The sequence below is a fragment of the Sarcophilus harrisii genome, chromosome 4 (genome assembly GCF_902635505.1).
Source record: "Sarcophilus harrisii chromosome 4, mSarHar1.11, whole genome shotgun sequence".
NCBI classification, from domain to species: Eukaryota; Metazoa; Chordata; class Mammalia; order Dasyuromorphia; family Dasyuridae; genus Sarcophilus; species Sarcophilus harrisii.
In genome coordinates this window covers 93,855,505-93,873,994 of record NC_045429.1, presented here as the reverse complement: position 1 = coordinate 93,873,994, position 18,490 = coordinate 93,855,505, and the positions used below count along the sequence as shown (strand labels likewise).

Sequence of the window (18,490 nt, the reverse complement as noted above, 5' to 3'; positions counted from 1 at the left end):
GTGCAACCGTCCCCTCACACAAGAGCTGGGGGGCTTCGGTCCTGGGCTGTCTTTTCCCTCCTCCAGCCAATTTAGAGATCATTCTGAGACATGCTTCTTCAGCCTCCTCTTCCTCTCCTTGACCTTAGAAAAGGAAGTTGGCTATGGGTTGCACAGTCCAAGAGTAGGGGGAATCATAGCTTTCCCCCATGTATCCCCCTTCAGTGCCTTCTGTTCTCTGTGATTCCTCTATGGCTACTGGCAAAGAGGTGAGGGATGGGGAGGGGACTACATAGGGACGGCAGGGCTGGGATCTGGGGAAATGGAGGGAGGGCCCATAGTGTGGAGGAGACTTAGGCAGTCAGAGTCTGGGGAACAGGGGAAGAGGTATTCTCTTGGGGGGGGGGTCCAGGGAGACAGTCCTGGGATGGAAAAGAGAGGCAGCCGAGCCCCTCCCTATCTTTGGGTTGCCTCAGTTTCCTGCTCCCCCTCCCGCTCTTTTCTTGGTTGGAAACCCATGGCTAATGCTGGGGCCAGCCCCTCTCATCTCTAGGGGGCTCCTGTTACATGGGATCTGGCTGGCCCTTTAATCCACCCCCCCCCATTATAGAACAGGCAATTGAGTGACCTCAAGATCTTAAAATCTTAGCGCTGGCCTGGAGTCTTCCTCTGGTCCTAGCATTGCAAACCTGGCCCTCTGATTCCAAGACCATTCATTTCTCCGAAGCCACGTGGGCAGGGACTGTGGGCCCGACGGGGAGCAAGGAGTTAACATACAAGTATTAGAGAGATTAATCTGTGTGTGTGTGTGTTTATCTCTGTCTGTTTTTGTCCCTCCCTCTCTCTCTCTGTCTCTCTCTGTATGTGTCTCTCTCTGTCTTTATCTCTCTCTTTCTCTCTCTCTGTGTGTGTGTGTGTGTGTGTGTGTCTCTCTGTCTCTCTTTCTTTCTCTCTTTCTCTGTCTCTCTGTCTCTGTCTTTATCTCTCTTTCTCTGTCTCTGTCTCTGTTTTTCTTTCTCTCTCTCTCTGTCTCTGTCTCTCTCTTTCTTTCTCTCTCTCTCTCTCTCTCTCTCTCTCTCTGAGTCCAAAGCTCAGATACTCAGTAACTAGCCTGTATCATTAAGGTCCAGAGCAGCTACCAGGGGATAGGTTTAGGGACCAAACAGGAAACTGGGGAGACCCAGAAGACCACCATGATTGGGGGAGCAAGCACTTCTTCCTCTGGTCTTTCTCTAAGCATACCAAGCCTGCCTGTTGATCTGCATTCCTGAACTATGGAGCCATCCATCCCTAGGGGACCCCGGGGCTGCTCCCGGCCAGATGCTGTCACTTCTCAGGGTCTCTCCCAGAGCCAGGCTCAGGGCTCTGTCTCCAGGGAGGTCATGAGAAACCCTGGGCCAGATGCCCTTACAGCCCCCCTCCCCCTTCGGGGGTTGAGAGATGGAGACTAGGGGCTGGCAGGGTATATCCCAGGGGGTGAAGTTAGAGCCCAGATTCCCCCAGAGCAGGGCTGAGGGGTCTGCCTCCTCCCATTCTTCGGCGGAGAGGAAGGCTGGGATCACAGACGCCGAACTGGGGTACCTGTGTTCTTCCCCATGTTGCCCGAAAGCAGAAGGCGTGGGAAGACCCTTCAAGGCCCCTCCTGCCCCAAGAGTAGGAGATGGAGGTGGCCATATCCTATGGCCAGACAGGGTTAACCAACTTTGCTCACACACACTGGACACAGACATAGGGCTAACCAGCCCTACACATAACCCCCCACACCCTGTGAGACACAGGTAGCGGGCTGGGGGCCAGAGCAGACAGGCTGAAGGGGAACCCCCTTTCCCCCAAAGTCTCTTTCACAGACCTCTTGTATCTCCACAGCTAGGCCCGAGCCAGGCCGAGCAAGAGACAGTCTGGTAAAGCAGAAGGAGTTTGGGATTTGGAGTCAGGTTCTGGATCCAATTTTCTTCCTCTAGTCCCAGAGTTAGGGAGATCTGAACTCGGACTGTCTGTATCGATCTAAATAGAAGAATAAATAGGTAGTTCTGAGGAAATCATTTCATTCATCTCCATTTTCTTCCTCTGTGAAATGGGGGATCATCAGCACTTACCTCACAGGATCTCTGTGGTTTTTGGTCGCTGAGCCTTTTTCCTTAGAGGGTTGAGAGTCTGAAAAGGAATTTGACAGAATCCCACTCCTCTCTGAGGATCCCACTGAGATCCCTATGTCTGTGTGTGTGATTCCCTAGCCGGCTTCTGTTCCTTCCTGACCCGCTTTTCATCATGTGTCCAGGGTGCGGAGAGAAGCAGGCACAAAAAAGGGGACCCTTAACTGGTCCCCAGCTCCTCCTTCCTTTGCCCAGCCTTCCTCCCCTGCCTGTGATGGAGCCATAAAACAAGGACCTTTCACCCCATAGCACAAAGCCGCCCAGTCAGTGGGGTCAGACTGGGCCTTTCCTTTTCCTTTTCTGAGGGGTGGGTGGTGAGTGTCTAAAGGAATTGGGGCTGGGGGCACAGACTTGGGGAAGGCATACCCTCAATATGAAGACAAAGGGCCAAAGTGTTTGTGGAAACCCTCAGTCCTGGGGATGGGGGAGAAAGCCCCCTTTCTCCTCACCCTTTAAAGAGCCAGTGTTCCTCTGAAACTCAAGAACTCGGTCCTTTTCCAGGCTCCTCTGCCCTATCTCCTTTGGGGCTGAGACAAGGAGGGCCCCTGGGGTGTCTGGGAGCCAGACCCCCCGGGGAGAGCAGGGCTTGGTCTCTCCAGCTTTTTGTGAGAGCCTGAGAGAGCTCAGAGCAGCTGAGCTGGCGGGAGGCCAAGGGGAGGAGTAGCACAGGATGCTCATTAGAATAGGGGATGCAGAGAGACGCTGGTTAGTGTGTCCGCCTTGGGACTTCTTGGGTCCTTTCCTGGGCTCCTTGAGGGCTCACAGGAGCTGGATTAGAACTAGAAAGGACTTTTAAGGTCATTTAATTCAGACGCATGACGCCAATACTACGCCAACACTGCCACACTCCCAGTGCAGCCTGAACTGCAGAATTGAAATATTTAATAAAATAAATTATTAAAAAACCCTACGTAACCTTTGCATTTTAAAACTTGAGTCATCTCCACAGGGATCCTTATGTACAGATTCATGGCCGGTTTCTACTTGAGTTTGATACTGCTGCTATCATCCAACCCCTTCACTTTATAAAGAAATTGATCCCCAAAAAGGTGAAGGGAATTGCCCAGATAGTAATAGAACTGGGGTTTGAACCCCATTCCATTAATTCCAAATTAATTCCAGATCCAGATTGGATTATGCTGGGGGTAGGATCTGATGCTTTTCCATGCCCCTGGCCAGCACTGAGATTAAGATGTAATTGGGAAATATTTAAGAAAATAAAAATAGAACATAAATAATGTTAATTGGGAAATATGTAACAAAATAGGACATAGATAATGTTAATCTGTGGTTTATGCAGTCTGCAGGAATCTTTATAAATGGTTTTTCAGCCTTTATTTCTACTTGATTTTGACTTCACTAATTTCCTCTAAAATAGAGGGGAGGAGCTGTCCTGCTTCCTGGGACTGAGAGGCTGTGGGCAAGCTTTGGTAGCCATCCAGCTTCAGTCACAAGCCCCATACAACAGGTTTTCTAATTCATCCCAGTTCCAAGTAGGTTGTCTGGGGATGGATTTATCCCCAAATGGCAGAATCTCCTTCCTTGAACATTTCCATTCTTCTTTAGCTACCCCCTTCAAGATGAATGACTTAGACACAGGAAGTTCTTCCTGCTATCTAATTTTAAATTAGTTGAGGCTGGGTTCCATCACTTTAGTAAGGTGGGCAGGGTGGACATGCTAAGGAAGTCAGAAGCTTGAGAAGTCAGAAGCTTGTGCCGGGGCTGCCCTCCCCAGGCTCAGAAGCAGGACTTGTGTGGCTGGGGTTCTGCCCATTGTCAGAGAAGTGATTGTGCTTGCTTGAGAGAGAAGGAAGGAGGGGGAAGGTAGGAGATTTCACTGCAGAAAAGCGATCTGGCTACCAGGGTCGAATATTCCCAAGTGTGGCTTCCCTTGTGGTCCACGCGCTCCCATAGAATTGTGGATTGAACCTTTCTGGGAGCTGCCTGAGTCCTTGTGCACAGAGAACACTAAAGGACTTGGCAGTGATTAAAATCTGCAGAAATTGGGGGTATTCCCACATCAGAGGGCCTTGGGACTGGCATTCAGAGTTCCATGGACCCTAATAAGTTTCCTTCTGGTCTGTAATGAGGACCAAGGAGAGATATTTACCAGCCTTTAATGAGTGGCTACTCTGTGCTAAGATTAAAGGCTCCAACTAATATTGATTGGTAGATGAGAAATTAGCTCTCCTCTGGAAAGAATCAGAGAGCAACATTACCTCCTCATGATTTACCTGCTCTCTCAGTGGTTCTCAAACTCTTTTTCTCAGTATCTTTATGGTATTAACAACTATTGAGAATATGTTCAAAGAGTTTTTGTTTATGTGGGTCACATAATAGATATTTATCATAAATAGAAAAAAACTAATTTTGAATTTGTAGACCCTCTGAAAGGATTTCAGAGACCCTCCAGGATTCATTGCACCACACTTTGAGAACCACTGTCCTAGATCTTAAATCTCCAGAAAAGTGTCTTGAGTAAGGATGAATGAAGCTTGAGAATAAGAGTTTAAAAAAAACAAACAAAAAAAGGTTTTGTTAAGCAGGATTGCTAGCACATATCTATAGTTTCTGCTGCCTGGGGAGACTGAAGCTGGTGGATCACTGTGGTTCAGATTGGGTGTCCACACTAAATTTGGTTCCAGTACAGTGAGCTCCTGGAGACTGAAGGCCGTCAGATTCCCTGAAGGGATGACCTGGCCAAGTTGTGATTTGGGGACCAAATACCCAAGATTTGATCTAATAAACAGAACAGATGAAGTATCCCATGGTGACCAGTATTAGGATTGGAACCATAAATGGCTGCTGAACTTTAAGCCTGGGCAATATAATAAGATTGAATCTCAAAAAAAAAAAAAAAAAATCACTTTTTTTTGTCTCCCAAGAAAAAAGTTTCAGGTTTAGTCCAGTTTTAATTAGGATGGTTTGAGTTTCCATCTTTGAAATTCTTGTACAGATGGAAACTGAATCCCCTCAGCATTTACCAAATAGCTGAGCTTTTTCTTTCAAGCTCAAAAGTGGCGTGTAGAGGAATAACAGAATAGCCCCCAACGCAGACCTACAAGGATGTCATCATTCATGTAATACAGAGGAAACAGCTTGCACTTGCAGGCAGAAGGGCTGAGTCCAGTTCCTGGCTCTGACGATTACTAGCAGTTGTACTGGGAAGCGGTGATACACAGACCGCTGAACCAGATGAACTCTATGGTCTCTTCCAGCTATGAAAAATCTTGTGATCTGTAAAATGGGAATAACACTTGCCTACTTTAGCAGGTCTCTGGGAGGAGCCATGGAAATCTATTTGTAGCAGAAAGCTCATTTCTCAGTATGTGAGGAATCATGAATACCTTCTCTGGGACTCTTCTTGCAGATGTATTTTGTTAAGGGTCCATGACTCCGGGACAAGGAAGGAGAGGATATATCTCCCTCCTGTTTCTTGGGTCCCTTCTGGCTTAGCTTTGGGGTTGCAGTTGATTCATAGTAGGGATTCCTTTCACAAATGGGTTGGAGAAGGCCATTGAGATCCCTTCCAGGCCCCTTTGAATCCGTGATTCCGTGGCCTTCCTCCCCAGCTCACCAGTCTCTTTCTCCCCTACCAGGAGTGGTTGGCCATTTCCTTCTCCAGTTCATTTTACAGAGAAGGAAACTGAGGCAAGCAGAAGGAAAGTTCTTGCCAAGAGTCACCCAGCTAGTAAGTCTCTGAGGTTATATTTATTCCCGACTCCAAGCCTAGCTCTAACTCAATGCACTGTATAGCTATAGGGGTACAAAGAAATGAAATAATTGTCTCTCCTAAGGAATTTACACTCTAAGGGGGAGCCAGTGTGTACATTAATAGGAGTATACGAGATAATACGCTGGCGATGGAAGGTTGCTGGAGTGCAGTGTAAGCAGGGATTTGGGGGGCCGGATGTCCCAGCCAGAAACCAGAGCTGTGACTGGAGTCTGAGCTTGGGGGGGCCGAGGAGTTGAGGGGGCCCTTCCCCCCCCCCGCCGTGGCTGGGCCCCCAGCCAGGTGCTACTCAGGGCGCAGCCTCCTTGGGATCCACTTTCCTGCACTGGCTCCAGTCCCCTCTGTCCGCCTCCCTCCCTGCCCGTCTCTGCAAGGAGCCTGTGAATGCTGAGCTCAGCACTTCCCCTGGAGCTGCCGCCTTTGTCTGGGAGAGGCAGGAGGCCGGTGGCCGGCTCCCTTCCGCCGCTCGCCCCTTAGCCCTGCGTCTGGGCTGCCTGTGTGTGCACCGGGGGAAGGGGGGGAAGGGAGAGGGCCCTTCCCACATGAGACCTGCTCCCCTCATTGTGGACAGAGGAAGTTTGTGAGCTCTTGCCACCCGTGCCAGATCCTGCCCCTGAAAAGGCTGTGGGCCAGGCACTGCCAAGTGGGGAATAGATTGGGCTCTGTTCCGGGAGGGTCAGGGGGCTTTCTGTGCCGGGGAAGCCCCCACCTCCAGCTCTCCTCAGAGGGGGAAGAGGAGGTACTTGGGCAGGTGGGGGCTCGGGCACCCTGTCTCCTTCTGCAAGAGGGGAAGGGGATGCCCCCGCCTCCCTGTGCTGGGGGAGGGGGACAGAGGAGCCCCAGGTTCCCCTTCCTTCCTGTGCCTTCAGACTTACTCCCCTTGAGCTTCTACACCCACACTGACTCACCAGCCCGGCCTCCGGGCCCAGGGTAGGGAGAGAGCTGCGCTTATCTCCAGCTGGGAGCCCTCTGCCTTCCGGAAGCAACCTCACCCTGCGGGGATTCCACAATGCCCAGGACAGGCCTGGAAGGTCTGAGGAGTCCTCTGAGAAAAATTAGTCCAGTTTATCCCTCCCAGTCCCAGCTTCCCACCCCATTTTACAGGTCAGGAAACTGAGGCTCAGAAAATCCTCCATCCCACAGCCAGGGTTTGGGAAAGTTTCTGAGGGGCTCTTTCAGGCTCCTTGGGACCGAGTTTGGAGTCCGGGCCTGGGCCTCAGTCTTCCCAGATGGAAATGAGAATTGGGCTGTGAAAGGAATTTTGTCTAGAAGAGGAATAAGATTTTCTGCTTGGCCCTGAGGGCAGAACTGGAAGCCACAGATGGAAGTTAGACCCAGTTTTAGTATATTTTGTGCAGAAGGAAAAGCTTCCTAAGGTTGGTCTTTAAGCAGAGGCCGCAGGACTCCCCAATAGGGACAAGTCAAGGGGACCTCTTGTAACCTTTAAAATGTTACCTAAACACTAATTATCATTATGGGGAGATGGAGGCCCTGAGGGTTCTTTGGGTCACCCAGTCACGGTACAAGTAAGAAGCACCCCTAAAATTGGGTTCCTCATGGATCTCGGGCAATCTAATTCTACCCCCTCGCTTTACAGATGGGGAAACTGAGACTCAGGAAAGTTAAGCGGCTTGCCTACCTCTGGTAGTAGATATCAGATAACAAAGGGGAAAAGTCAGCACTCCCTATGTTTCACTGCCTCATCTTCCTTTCCTCTGATTCCCATGTAGATAAAGCATGGACTGAGAGCTCAAAGCCAGGGATACCCCTACAAGTGTGATTGGCTGGCCCTGCTGCCCTCAGAGAGCTTACTTTCTCCGTTTCTTTCCTTTTTCTGGGGGGAGACAAACAGGCTTATTCAGGGTCACAGGTAGCAAGTACCCGAGATTAGATTTGAACCCAGGGCCTCCCGACTCCGGGTGGCTGCTCTGTCTGTCCCAGAATGGGGGGAGTCCAAGCAGGTGGATTCTATTCCTGGCTGGGGGTGGGATGAGCGGTGTAACTGCCAAAGGGGGGAGAGGGGGTTCCTGATGAGGCCCCCCAGGTTATAGAGAGCCCAATGCTGCCTAAGCACTTGCTGAGCGGAGCTGCTCCTGAGCAATGGATTTTTCCAAGTTCAGAGAAAGAGCTCGACTCTGCATTTTATCTTCCTTAGACGGGTGGGCCTCTTGGGGTTGGCCAGAGCAAACCCGACTCATAACCGGAGTCCAGAAGGCTCCGTTGCCCCCCGCCCCCACCCAAACAGGCCATCCTCCGGGACCCTGATTCGATTTCTCTAATCGTTAGAGCTGCCATTTGCTGGAGGTAATTAAATGGTATTTGAATTGGATCCAGAAAATCCCATCATTGGGAGGAAGAAAGCCTGAGCAGGAGGGGCCTTTTCAAACCTCTGGGGCTGCAGAAGGCAGTCACCCTTTCTCTGCAGGAGAAAGGCCTTTAGGAGGATGCTGAGTGTGGCTTGCCCACTGCCCTCTGCTCCCCGAGGATGGTACCTCCCATCTGCTGAGAGGTTTAGGGCTGTGAAAGTAGTAGTTGTGCATTGTCTGTCGGATAGTGCACAAGTACCGCCATGAGGCGCAGAGCCCAGGTCACGCTGCGAGTGGGAGGGCCCAGAAGTGGGACCCCAGGCTCCCCTCACACTCGGTCCTCTTCCAAGAGCTCACTACCATCCCTCTCCACGGGGATGATCAGACTTCCCACCTCTCCCTGCCTTTGATGACTATTTCTGTAATTACCCCCAAATTGGACGCTTCCTGATTGAAGAGGCAATCTAACATAAGCTCCTTGCTTGATGGAACTGTTGTATCTCTGGAACCTAGATTGGACTGAGTGGAATGGAATGGAATTGAGTGAAAGCTTTGGCTGCTCCGCCGGAAGCCCTGATTTATTCGGAGTCTGAGCTTCTACCTCCTACATTGAGTTTTCAGCCTCATCCTTGAAGCTCTCTATTTTTTTGCAAGGACATCCTTATATTCCTTCTTACAGTGAAAGAGCAGCTTTTTATGTCTGCCCGTCCTTTCCTCCATTACAAGGTACCGGAGAGGGGACCAAAGGTCTCAGAGCCTTCCTCTCATTCCCTTGCTGGTGGAGCCATAGGGACTCCGTAGGATATTGCTTCAAAACTTGGGCCTTTGTTTCAGGGAAAAGCTGTAATTTCCCATTTCCATTCTCATTTCCTAAAAGGGAAGCGTCCTTTGGAGAAGAGCCCCTGTGATCCATAGTGCCGTCTTCTCTTCATGTTTGTTCAGCTTATTTGTCGATAGGAATAAGCTTCCCGGCCCGGTGTGAGTGGGCTCTGGGGTAGCCAGGGGCTGGTCTTGTTTTTGGAGCCCCTGTGCACCCCCTTCCCTGGTGTGGTTCCTGATAAGCCCCTTTTCCTTCTGAGCTCATCTAGCCCATCCTCGCCTTCCTGCCCCCCATACTACCCTCCCTTGCAAGATTTCTTGCCACAAAGGTCTGGGTCAGACAGAAGAGAGCTGCTGGCTTGTCTTCCAAGGCCCTGCAGCTCCAAGCCCAGGCTCCGCTGGGTCCCCCTCCTATTCTTTTCATCTTCTCACTAAATGTTGGCTTAGGATGCGGGAGCCTGACAGGAGGCTCATTGTGAGGGGCCGGGGCAGGCAGGAGGGTGTGCATGAGCCGATGGGTGGCAGAGCCTGATCTGCCCTCTCTCTGATTCATTTCGGGGGGTGCTTCCTCTTGCCCACCCCCTGAGTGGTAACTGCCCTCCGTTGCCATGGGGATCTCGCCGCGGTGCCAGCTGCTCTGGAGCCAGGGAGAAAGGGAGGGAGGAGGACCCGGGAGGAAGGAGCTCTGTCCGGGGCTCTCCGGGCTCACGCCAGATGGATGCTGGTTTAGCCATTCCATCCCCCTGCTTCTGGGCTCACGCTGCTGGCCCCTTGGATTCGGCCCAGCTTTGTATGTTAGGCTTGGGTCCCTTTTGAAGGACTTTGCCCTTCCCTGGGACTCCTCAGACACTTCCTGGCCCATGACCCCGTCTCCTTGGCCCGGCTCTCCCAGAGGTGACCCGGCTCTCTCCCTGGGCTTGTGCCTCATCAAGTCCACCGGCTCCAGGGTCCTGGGCTGAGGATTTCTGGGAAAGGGGGAGCATTCAGTGGCTACAGGAAGTGCAGTGCAGCTGGGGAGCATGATGGGCAGATGCCAGGGGCCCTTGGCCATGGTGCTGCTCCTGAACCAGCACCGTGGCCTACTCAAAATGGCATTTCTTCTGTGCTTCCTTTCTTGGAGCGCTGACTCCACTCCCATGAGATGAAGGACACGTTAGTTCTAAAAAAGTCTGGAATGAAAGGGAATCAGCATTCTTCCTTACGTCTGGACTATGAGCCTGACCAGGACACTCTCTCTCCCTCTCTTTCTCTCCTCCTCTCTTTTCTTTCCCCCCATCTCTCTCTCTCCCCCTCCTTCCTTCCTTCCTCTGTCTCTCCTTTCTCTCTCCCCTTTATCTCCTTCTCCCTCTCCTGAGCAGGATCCGGCCCCAGCTATCCAAGGAGAAGATTGAGGGCTGCCATATCTGTACCTCGGTGACTCCTGGGGAGCCCCAGGTGCTGCTGGGGAAGGACAAGGCCTTCACCTATGACTTTGTCTTTGACCTGGACACCTGGCAAGAGCAAATCTACACAGCTTGTGTGGGCAAGCTCATCGAGGGATGCTTCGAGGGCTACAATGCCACAGTGCTGGCCTACGGACAGGTGAGGGCTCCCCTCTCCCCGGGGCAGCTCCTAGGTAGATGAGAAACATCCTGAAGTGCCAGTTACAAAGTTATACGGGTTATGCAGCATCTAAGGATGCCGAGTGAAAGGAATTCTCTGGTGGGGGTGAAATTGGTTAGAAAAGCCTTTGGGGAGAGAGGAGGGTCTTAAACGAGAGAAATCAGTTTTAAAGGAGAGAAGTCAGAAAAGTCTTTTGGGAGAAAGGAGGGTCTTAAACGAGAGAAGTCAGAAAAGTCTTTGGGGAGAGGGGAGGTTCTTAAAGGAAAGAAGTCAGAAAAGACTTTTGAGGGAGAGGAGGGTCTTAAAAGAGAAAAGTCAGAAAAGTCTTTGGGGAGAGAGGAGGAGGGTCTTAGAAGAGAGAAATCAGTCTTAAAGGAGAGAAGTTAGAAAAGTCTTTTGGGAGAGAGAAAGGAGAATCTTAAAGGAGAGAAATCAGAAAAGTCTAAAGAGAGACGTCTTAAGAAGGGAAATCGGTTAGAAAAGTCTTTCTGGGAAACAGGGGGGTCTTAAAGAAGAGGGGGACCTTGGTGAGCAGCAAAGATGTGATATATGGGAAGATATCAGGGATTCTCCCCTTAGGACTCGCTGGCTCCAGTTCCTAGAAGAATACACTGAGGAGCTAACTCCCTGCTCTGTCCCATCTCTCCCCCCACAGACAGGCGCTGGGAAGACGTACACCATGGGCACCGGCTTCGACATGAGCACCTCGGAGGAGGAACATGGTATCATCCCAAGGGCCATAGCCCACCTCTTTGGGGGCATTGCCGAACGCAAGAAACGGGCTCAGGAGCAGGGAGTTCCTGGGCCTGAGTTCAAAGTCAGCGCGCAGTTTCTGGAGGTACGGCCGGGAAGCTGAGGAGGGGCGCGGAGCTGCCCAGGGCCTGGCTCCCCTGCTCTGGAGGCATCAGGATGTGGGGGAACACTCAGAGCCTCGGCCATATCCTGGCTCCCTTACTCACATCCCGAGGCGCCTGGGGCCAAGGATGTCCCAGAGTCTTGTGGGGAACCAGGAATGAGGGCAAAGTTGACCTAAATGGCCTCTGAGTTCCTGCTGGAACACAATTGGGCGTTTTCTCCAGGGGCTTCACAGAGTCTTGTTATTTTTTTCTTGTTTATTTTCCCACTTTGGGGCAGTAGGAGTATGGTATAAAGCAGGGGTCCTCAAACTACGGCCCGCAGGCCAGATGCAGCAGCTGAGGACATTTATCCCCCTCACCCAAGGCTTTGAAGTTTCCTTATTTAAAAGCCCACAAAACAAAGTTTTTGTTTTTATATAGTCTGGCCCTCCAGCAGTCAGAAGGATAGTACCCCCTATTTAAAAAGTCTGAGGACCCCTGGTAGAGCATAAGGGGGAAGCCTGGGTCCCAGCTCTGCTCAGAGAGGTGGGCCCCCTTCAGGACCACAGCCCAAGTATAATTAATGGCATGGGCTGCACTGGGGTTCTTGTTGGGAAAGCAATGGCTGGGACTCCCAGCGAGGCCTGAGGGAGTAATGGGGGACGGAGGTTGTGAAAACAGGCAAAGGATATAGTCTTGTTGAGCCATTGACCCCGAGGAGCACTTTGCCAGGGCTTGGGACAGTCCCAGGAAGCCAGAAAGACCATGTGAATCAAGCGTTCTCCCCCCTGTCCCCTCCGGGCCACCAGCTTCCCCTGGGTGGGAGAATTAAAGCGGGGTCAGAACCGCCCGTCAGTCAGAGCAGGAGGAGCCGACTCTGACACCAAATCCTACCAACACTTGGCCCGGGCAGTCGGAGACTGTGGGTTCGGGTCCTTACTCTCTCATGGCGCCTCTTTTCTCCCCTGAGCTTCCATCAGGACTAGTGAAAGTGAGAAGTTTAAATTCCCAACACGGGTCTCCCAGGAGACAGTCAGCAGAGTGTATGACCAGGGGGGAAAACCAACATTTCGCCCTCTTTACAGAAGAGGGCAAGTCATATAATCTCTCTGAACCTGTTCTCCTTCTCTATAAAATGGGGAACAACCACGAGAACAACAGCTGTACTGCCGGCTCGTGGGATTGTCCTAAGGAGACCACTCTCAGACTTAAAATAGTATTGACATGTCAGCTTTTAATTTTCTGGGCAAAATCAGTGCCCTCCTCTTCATGGGGTGCTCTACATGGAGGGATTCGCTGGTCCCTGCTTTCCCCATGGCTTTGGACAGGCTCTATCAGGAGAGGAGGGAATTCACTTACCACAGGAAGAATGAAGCCAGTTCCAGAGAATACTGCTCCCCTTAGGTTGTCCTTTCACTTTTTGCTTCCTCTGCCTCAGTTTCCCCAGATCTGATTCTGTGCTCCCTTAGCTTTGGCCGCCTTACTCTGCCTCAGTTTCCCCAGATCTGACTTTTATAGTCCCATAGCTTTTTGGCCTCTTGCTTCCTCTGACTCAGTTTCTTCAGATCTGACTTTTGTAGTTTCTTAGCTTTGGCCTCCTGCTTACTCTGCCTCAGTTTCTCTAGATCTGACATGAGGAAATTTCCTGATTTTTCTGACTTAGTCTCCTGACAGCGGGTGCTTTTCTGATCTTTTCTTGCCTAAATATTTTATTCTCTGTCCATCTCACGCTGGCCTGAAAAAGGCAGATTCTTCTGGGCAGGAAACAAGGTATTAGTTTCCTGGTGGAGATGGAATATATATTCCCACAAGGAGTCTCAGGATCTCCGTGGCCCTCCCCAGACAGAAAGAGGGGCTGCCCAGGAGGGGACCAAGGGGAGATCTGAGGTTCGGCACTGAAATTTCTCATGCCTCAGTTTCCTTATCTGTAAAAGCCCAGGAGGGTATTGGCTTAGGTCAGCCACGTCCAATAGAATTTGGGGCCTCTCACCGTAGTTAAGAATCTCCGTGGGCCACATATGATGTAGAAAACCACATGTTAATGTTGCTCATGTTTGAATATGTCTTTATTTCTTTTGTTGAATATCTCAGTGTTACTTTTAGTCTGGTTCTGGCCTCCCTGGGGCAATGAATGGTTGCCAGGCTGAGTGTGTGATCTCCCTGCACGAGATAGGAGGGCTTAGGATTCTGCCCCTTCCCCCGAGGGACCTTCTGCAGACCCCCCCGCAGGCCTGGCTCCCTTCCTTCCCTCCCCACCGGAGACTGGGTCTGAACCCCACAAACCCTCCCTGGGCTCTGGCTTCGCTTGCATTTCAGCCTGAGAGAGGAACAGAAAGCCGGGGAAACAGGAGCAGGAGAACGGCTCTGCCGCCTTTGGTCCTTCCCTCCCGGGGGCTGCTGGCTAATTGCTCCCTCCTGGGGCTGCTGCTGTCTCCTAGGTGTCCTCGCAAAGAGTGTGGCTGTGCTGCCCTTTGGGGACCCGATCTGCTTTTCAGATTCAGTGGATATGTCTTTTGTTTCTCTCTTTGCTTTTCCTTCCCCAGCCCCGTTGCCAGGGAAATGTCCGGAGGGAGGGGAACCAGCAGCCCCTGGGAAGGCTGGGCCAGGGACAGAGCTGGAGTTGGGATGCTGCCCTTGGAGTAAAAAGAGCTCGATGAGTCCAGCCTGTCTGCTCAGCGGACAGACAGACCGGAGGACAGAGGCGTTAATGGCCCCAAGTCCCAGTCAGTTCCTTCCTGTTCCTCTTCCCCTTCCTGCCTTGATATTTCCGTCCCTTTGAGGAGCATCAAAGCCTCGGATGTCCAGGCTGAGCCCTCAGAGGCAGGAGCCCGGAGGCCGTGGCCCTCGGCTGTCTCCTTCCGCATCTCCCTTCTCTGGGGCCCACCTGTCTACCCTCTGGCTCCCAGATCTGGCTGGGGAATGTCCCTGCCCCTGAGCAGGTGGTGCCTTCCCTGGCAGAGCTTATAGAAAAGAGCTTCCCTTGAGGGTCGGGGACCTTCCAAGCCGGCTGAGCTGCCCTAGAAGGCGGGACAATGTAGGCTTCCAAACAAAGAGGCAGGCACGTGGGCAGCAGTCGGGCTTGCCGCGGTCCCCTCTGCCACACAATGTGAACCCTGACGTCTCCTGCTCTAATTTCCACCCCCTCCTCCAACCAGGTCTATGTGAGGAGAAGAAAGAGCCTGTGCTCAAGGAGGATCTGAGCTTTGGCTTCTGAGATTTAAGGGATGAGTGGCAGTGAAAGCTATTTTTTTAAAAATATAATTTTATTGATTTTTTTTTTTTACATCACCTCTAAGTGTGTCTCTCCTAGAGCCATTTCTTAAACCATGAATAAAAAAGAGGAGAAAACAATAGCTCAGCAAAGCTGACGGAAAGTTGCATCTGACTCCCCCACTCAGTTTTTATGGGAGAGAAAAGTCGGGGTGGGAGCTGCCACCGAGCCCCCAATGGGTCTCTGGGTAATAACCCGCTCTTGCTGCTTCTGCTTGCATCCAGCTCTACAACGAGGAGATCCTAGACCTGTTTGATAGCACTCGAGATCCCGACTCCCGCCACCGAAAATCCAACATCAAGATCCATGAGGACGCCAATGGGGGCATCTACACCACAGGGGTCACCTCCCGGCTCATCAATTCCCAAGACGAGGTAGGACACAGGAAAGGCAGTTTGGTAGCACAGGGGGAGCGAGCGCTGGGTCTGGGCCGGAAGACCAGAGTTCTGGGGAGCCTTTGGATGCTTGCTGGCTGCGTGAGCCCGGGCCATCACTGAGTCCGTCTGCCTCAGTGTGCTCATCTGTACAATGTAATAAATAACAAGAGTGCCTGCTTTCCGGGGCTGTGAGGACCCCCTGAGACTGGCCCCTACGTGCTGGCTAATTTTTCACTATTAGAAGGGAGTGAGACACAAAATTCAAGATCAGAAACCGCCTCTGGGGGCAGCTGCATTTCCCCAGGAGGCCCCCACTACCCGTCCCCTTTCTCCGCAGCTGATCCAGTGTTTGAAGCAGGGCGCTCTGTCCCGGACCACGGCCAGCACCCAGATGAACGTGCAGAGTTCCCGCTCTCATGCCATCTTCACCATCCACCTGTGCCAGATGCGTGTCTGCGCCCGGGCCGACCTGGTGAGCTGCCCCGAGGCACATGGGCTGGTGGGCTGAGGGGGCGAGCTGAGGCGAGAACCAGACTGTCCCCCTAAAAGTCCCAGGGAGGGCGGTCCAGGAGCGGGCAGCAGTGACAGTCGGGAGCTTGGACACAAATCCTGGCTTTGTCTTTACTATAGATCTTGGGCAAATCCCTTAATGTGGAGGAGCTTCAGTTTCTCCTGCGTAAATTAAGAGGACTGGACTGAACCCCTTATTACTCAAAATTTGTGACCTTTGAGCCTAATTGACCCCAAGTCCCACTTTGGGGCTTTGTCCCATTTGGGGACACTTTGGGGTTCTGTCCCATTTGGGGGCATTTTGGGGCTTTGTCCTCTGTCCCTCTGGACTTACTAAGTAAGCAGACTTCCCAGGGGACCTCAACCCACAGGGGGTGAAGGAAAGGGTACGGAGGTTTTCAGTAACACCCACTTTCCCTGTAGGTTAATGGTGAGGTGCCCGGCCTTCCTGATGGTACGACCCCCACCAACGAGTATGAGACGCTCACAGCCAAGTTTCATTTCGTGGATCTGGCCGGCTCCGAGCGGCTGAAACGGACGGGGGCCACAGGCGAGAGGGCCAAGGAGGGCATCTCCATCAACTGTGGCCTGGTACGGAAGCTCTTCCCCAGCCTGGCGAGAGCAGGATTCGGATCTTTAACTCCTTCTCTCACACCCACTTTGGTCTCTGTTCCCCTTCTCCTACATCTTTCTCCTTAGTGCTCTTCCCTGAATTTGATTACAACAATGAAAGCCAGCCCATCTTCCAGGCTTGGAGCTTGGGGGAAGGGGGGATTGAGGGTAGTGGAGGTGGCAGGAAGGCTGGGGGACGTGGCCCGGGGGAGGTGGCCCTGCTGAAGGCTGGGTCCCTTTTTTTGCAGCTGGCCTTGGGGAACGTGATCAGTGCCCTGGGAGACCAGAGCAAGAAGGCCGTGCATGTGCCATATCGGGACTCCAAACTCACACGGCTCCTCCAGGACTCCCTCGGGGGAAACAGGTAACAGGACAGCCATGTTTGGGGAGGGGGCTGCTGTCTGCAGTCACTGTCAGGTCCCAGTCAGTCCAACTGCTTATACTGAGCATAGAGTTCCCACGCTGGGAATCAGAAAACTTGGGCTGTTAAATAATCTTGGACAACTATTTACTTTGGCCAAGTGTCAATTTTCCCATGTGTATTACCATTATCATCATTGTTAATAGTAATAATTATTATTATAACTAATATTGATATAGTGTTTTAGGGTTTACTGTTTATTTTATATCACATTCAAGCTTCACAACAATTCTATGAGGTAGGGGTTTTCAATAATTCCCATATAACAGAATAATTTGAGGCATTAAAAGATTAAATGACCTGCCCAGGCTTACACATTTGTCTGAAGCAGGATTTACCCTCGGGCTTCCAGAACCCAAACTGCCAAACTGCTTTGTTGTATGTGTACAATGGCGAGAACCCAGCCTTTCCCTTTTTTAACTTCACAGTGTGAAGCTAAAACAAGATATTAATGGGAATATAAAGTCTTATTATTTATTTCCTAAAAAACAAAGCACTGACCTCACTGGCTATGTCAGTTATAATCATATATTGTTGGAATAGAAATCTCATGATAGTCTCAGTCTTGAATTTTGTGCCAAACGCCCTGAGAAAGTGCAGGACTCAGTGCAAATGTGACTTTTCCTGGGGGGGTGTCTGTCCCCCGTCTCTTCTCCCCCACCAGCCAGACAATTATGATCGCTTGTGTGAGCCCTTCGGATCGGGACTTTATGGAGACCCTGAACACCCTCAAGTACGCCAATCGGGCCCGCAACATCAAGAACAAGGTGGTTGTGAACCAGGATAAGACCAGCCAGCAGATCAGTGCCCTTCGCGCAGAGATTGCCCGCCTGCAGATGGAGCTGATGGAGTACAAGGCGGTGAGTGAGGAGTTCTCTTTGCCTAAGGAATAGAACGAGCTCCTCTTCTTTAGATGGAGCCCTGAGCGTGTTGCTCAGGCTGCATCATCTGCCTCCAGCCAAGGAGTAGTCTAGTGGGGACTCGTTTCACCCCCCAACTTTTCAGCTTCCTCCTCACCTTTTCTTTCTTTCTTTTTCTATTTTATTCATTCTTTCATTCATCATTGTGCCTACTGTGTGCAAACAAGCTACAGTGTTAGGGGACAGTACCCAGCCTCTGCCCTCCAGGAGCTACAATAACAGAGGAGACCTAGGATAGGTAATGAAAGTAACCCCCAGTATATATGACCAGTGCCATGAGCTCAGCCTGCCATATAAAATCAGAAGCAAGCGACTCTTAGGATCGGGGGCATCCAAAGGCTTCAGACAGAAGGCAGAATTAAATCAGATGTTAGAAGGTGGGTCAGATTTTGATGGATGGAAATGCTTGAGGGACACAAGTGGGTCGGGGAGAATAGACATTTCATAAAGAGGGAATAGAGTGAACAGAAACAGTAGTGTCCGATTGGGGTCCAGGTTCACAGGAATGTGGAGGGTTTGAAGAGGATTAATAGGAGATGAGGCTAGAAAGGGAAAAGAGCCTCAACTCCTAGGATAAGGAATTTGGACCCTTTGTTTTTCTTGGATAGGCTACAGGAGCCATGTTGTTCAGTCATTTCAATCAATCATGTCAGATTCTTTGTAACCCCATTTGGGGTCTTCTTGGCAAAGATACTGGAGTGGTTTGTTATTTCCTTCTATGGTTAATTTTATGGTTGAAGAAACTGAGATGACAGCTAGTGTCTGAGTCTGAATTTAAATTCAGGAAGAGTCTTTTGGACTTCAGACCAGCATGCTATCCACTGTTTCACCTACCTGTTGTAATAAAGAGTCATAGAAGGCCTTTTTTTTTTTTTTTGGCTGAGACAATTGGGGTTAAGTGACTTGCCCAGGGTCACATAGTTAGGAAGCGTTAAGTGTCTGAGGTCACAT

The 18,490-nt window shown here is 51.2% G+C and overlaps 1 protein-coding gene across 6 annotated transcripts in view; it reads left to right on the top strand.

Moving 5' to 3' along the window:
- KIF21B (kinesin family member 21B) overlaps positions 1–18,490 on the top strand; it is a 62,494-nt gene that overhangs the window by 4,208 nt on the left and 39,796 nt on the right. For all 6 annotated transcript variants that reach the window (XR_004229325.1, XR_004229324.1, XR_004229323.1 and 3 more), the window contains exons 2-8: positions 10,349–10,571; positions 11,248–11,430; positions 14,924–15,073; positions 15,414–15,548; positions 16,010–16,177; positions 16,447–16,562; positions 17,284–17,479. Coding sequence is in view for 2 of the 6 variants with exons in the window: in XM_012550241.3 (XP_012405695.2) it covers positions 10,349–10,571; positions 11,248–11,430; positions 14,924–15,073; positions 15,414–15,548; positions 16,010–16,177; positions 16,447–16,562; positions 17,284–17,479 (1,171 nt within the window). In the remaining 4 variants the exon portion in view is untranslated. The remainder of the gene's footprint in view (positions 1–10,348; positions 10,572–11,247; positions 11,431–14,923; positions 15,074–15,413; positions 15,549–16,009; positions 16,178–16,446; positions 16,563–17,283; positions 17,480–18,490) is intronic.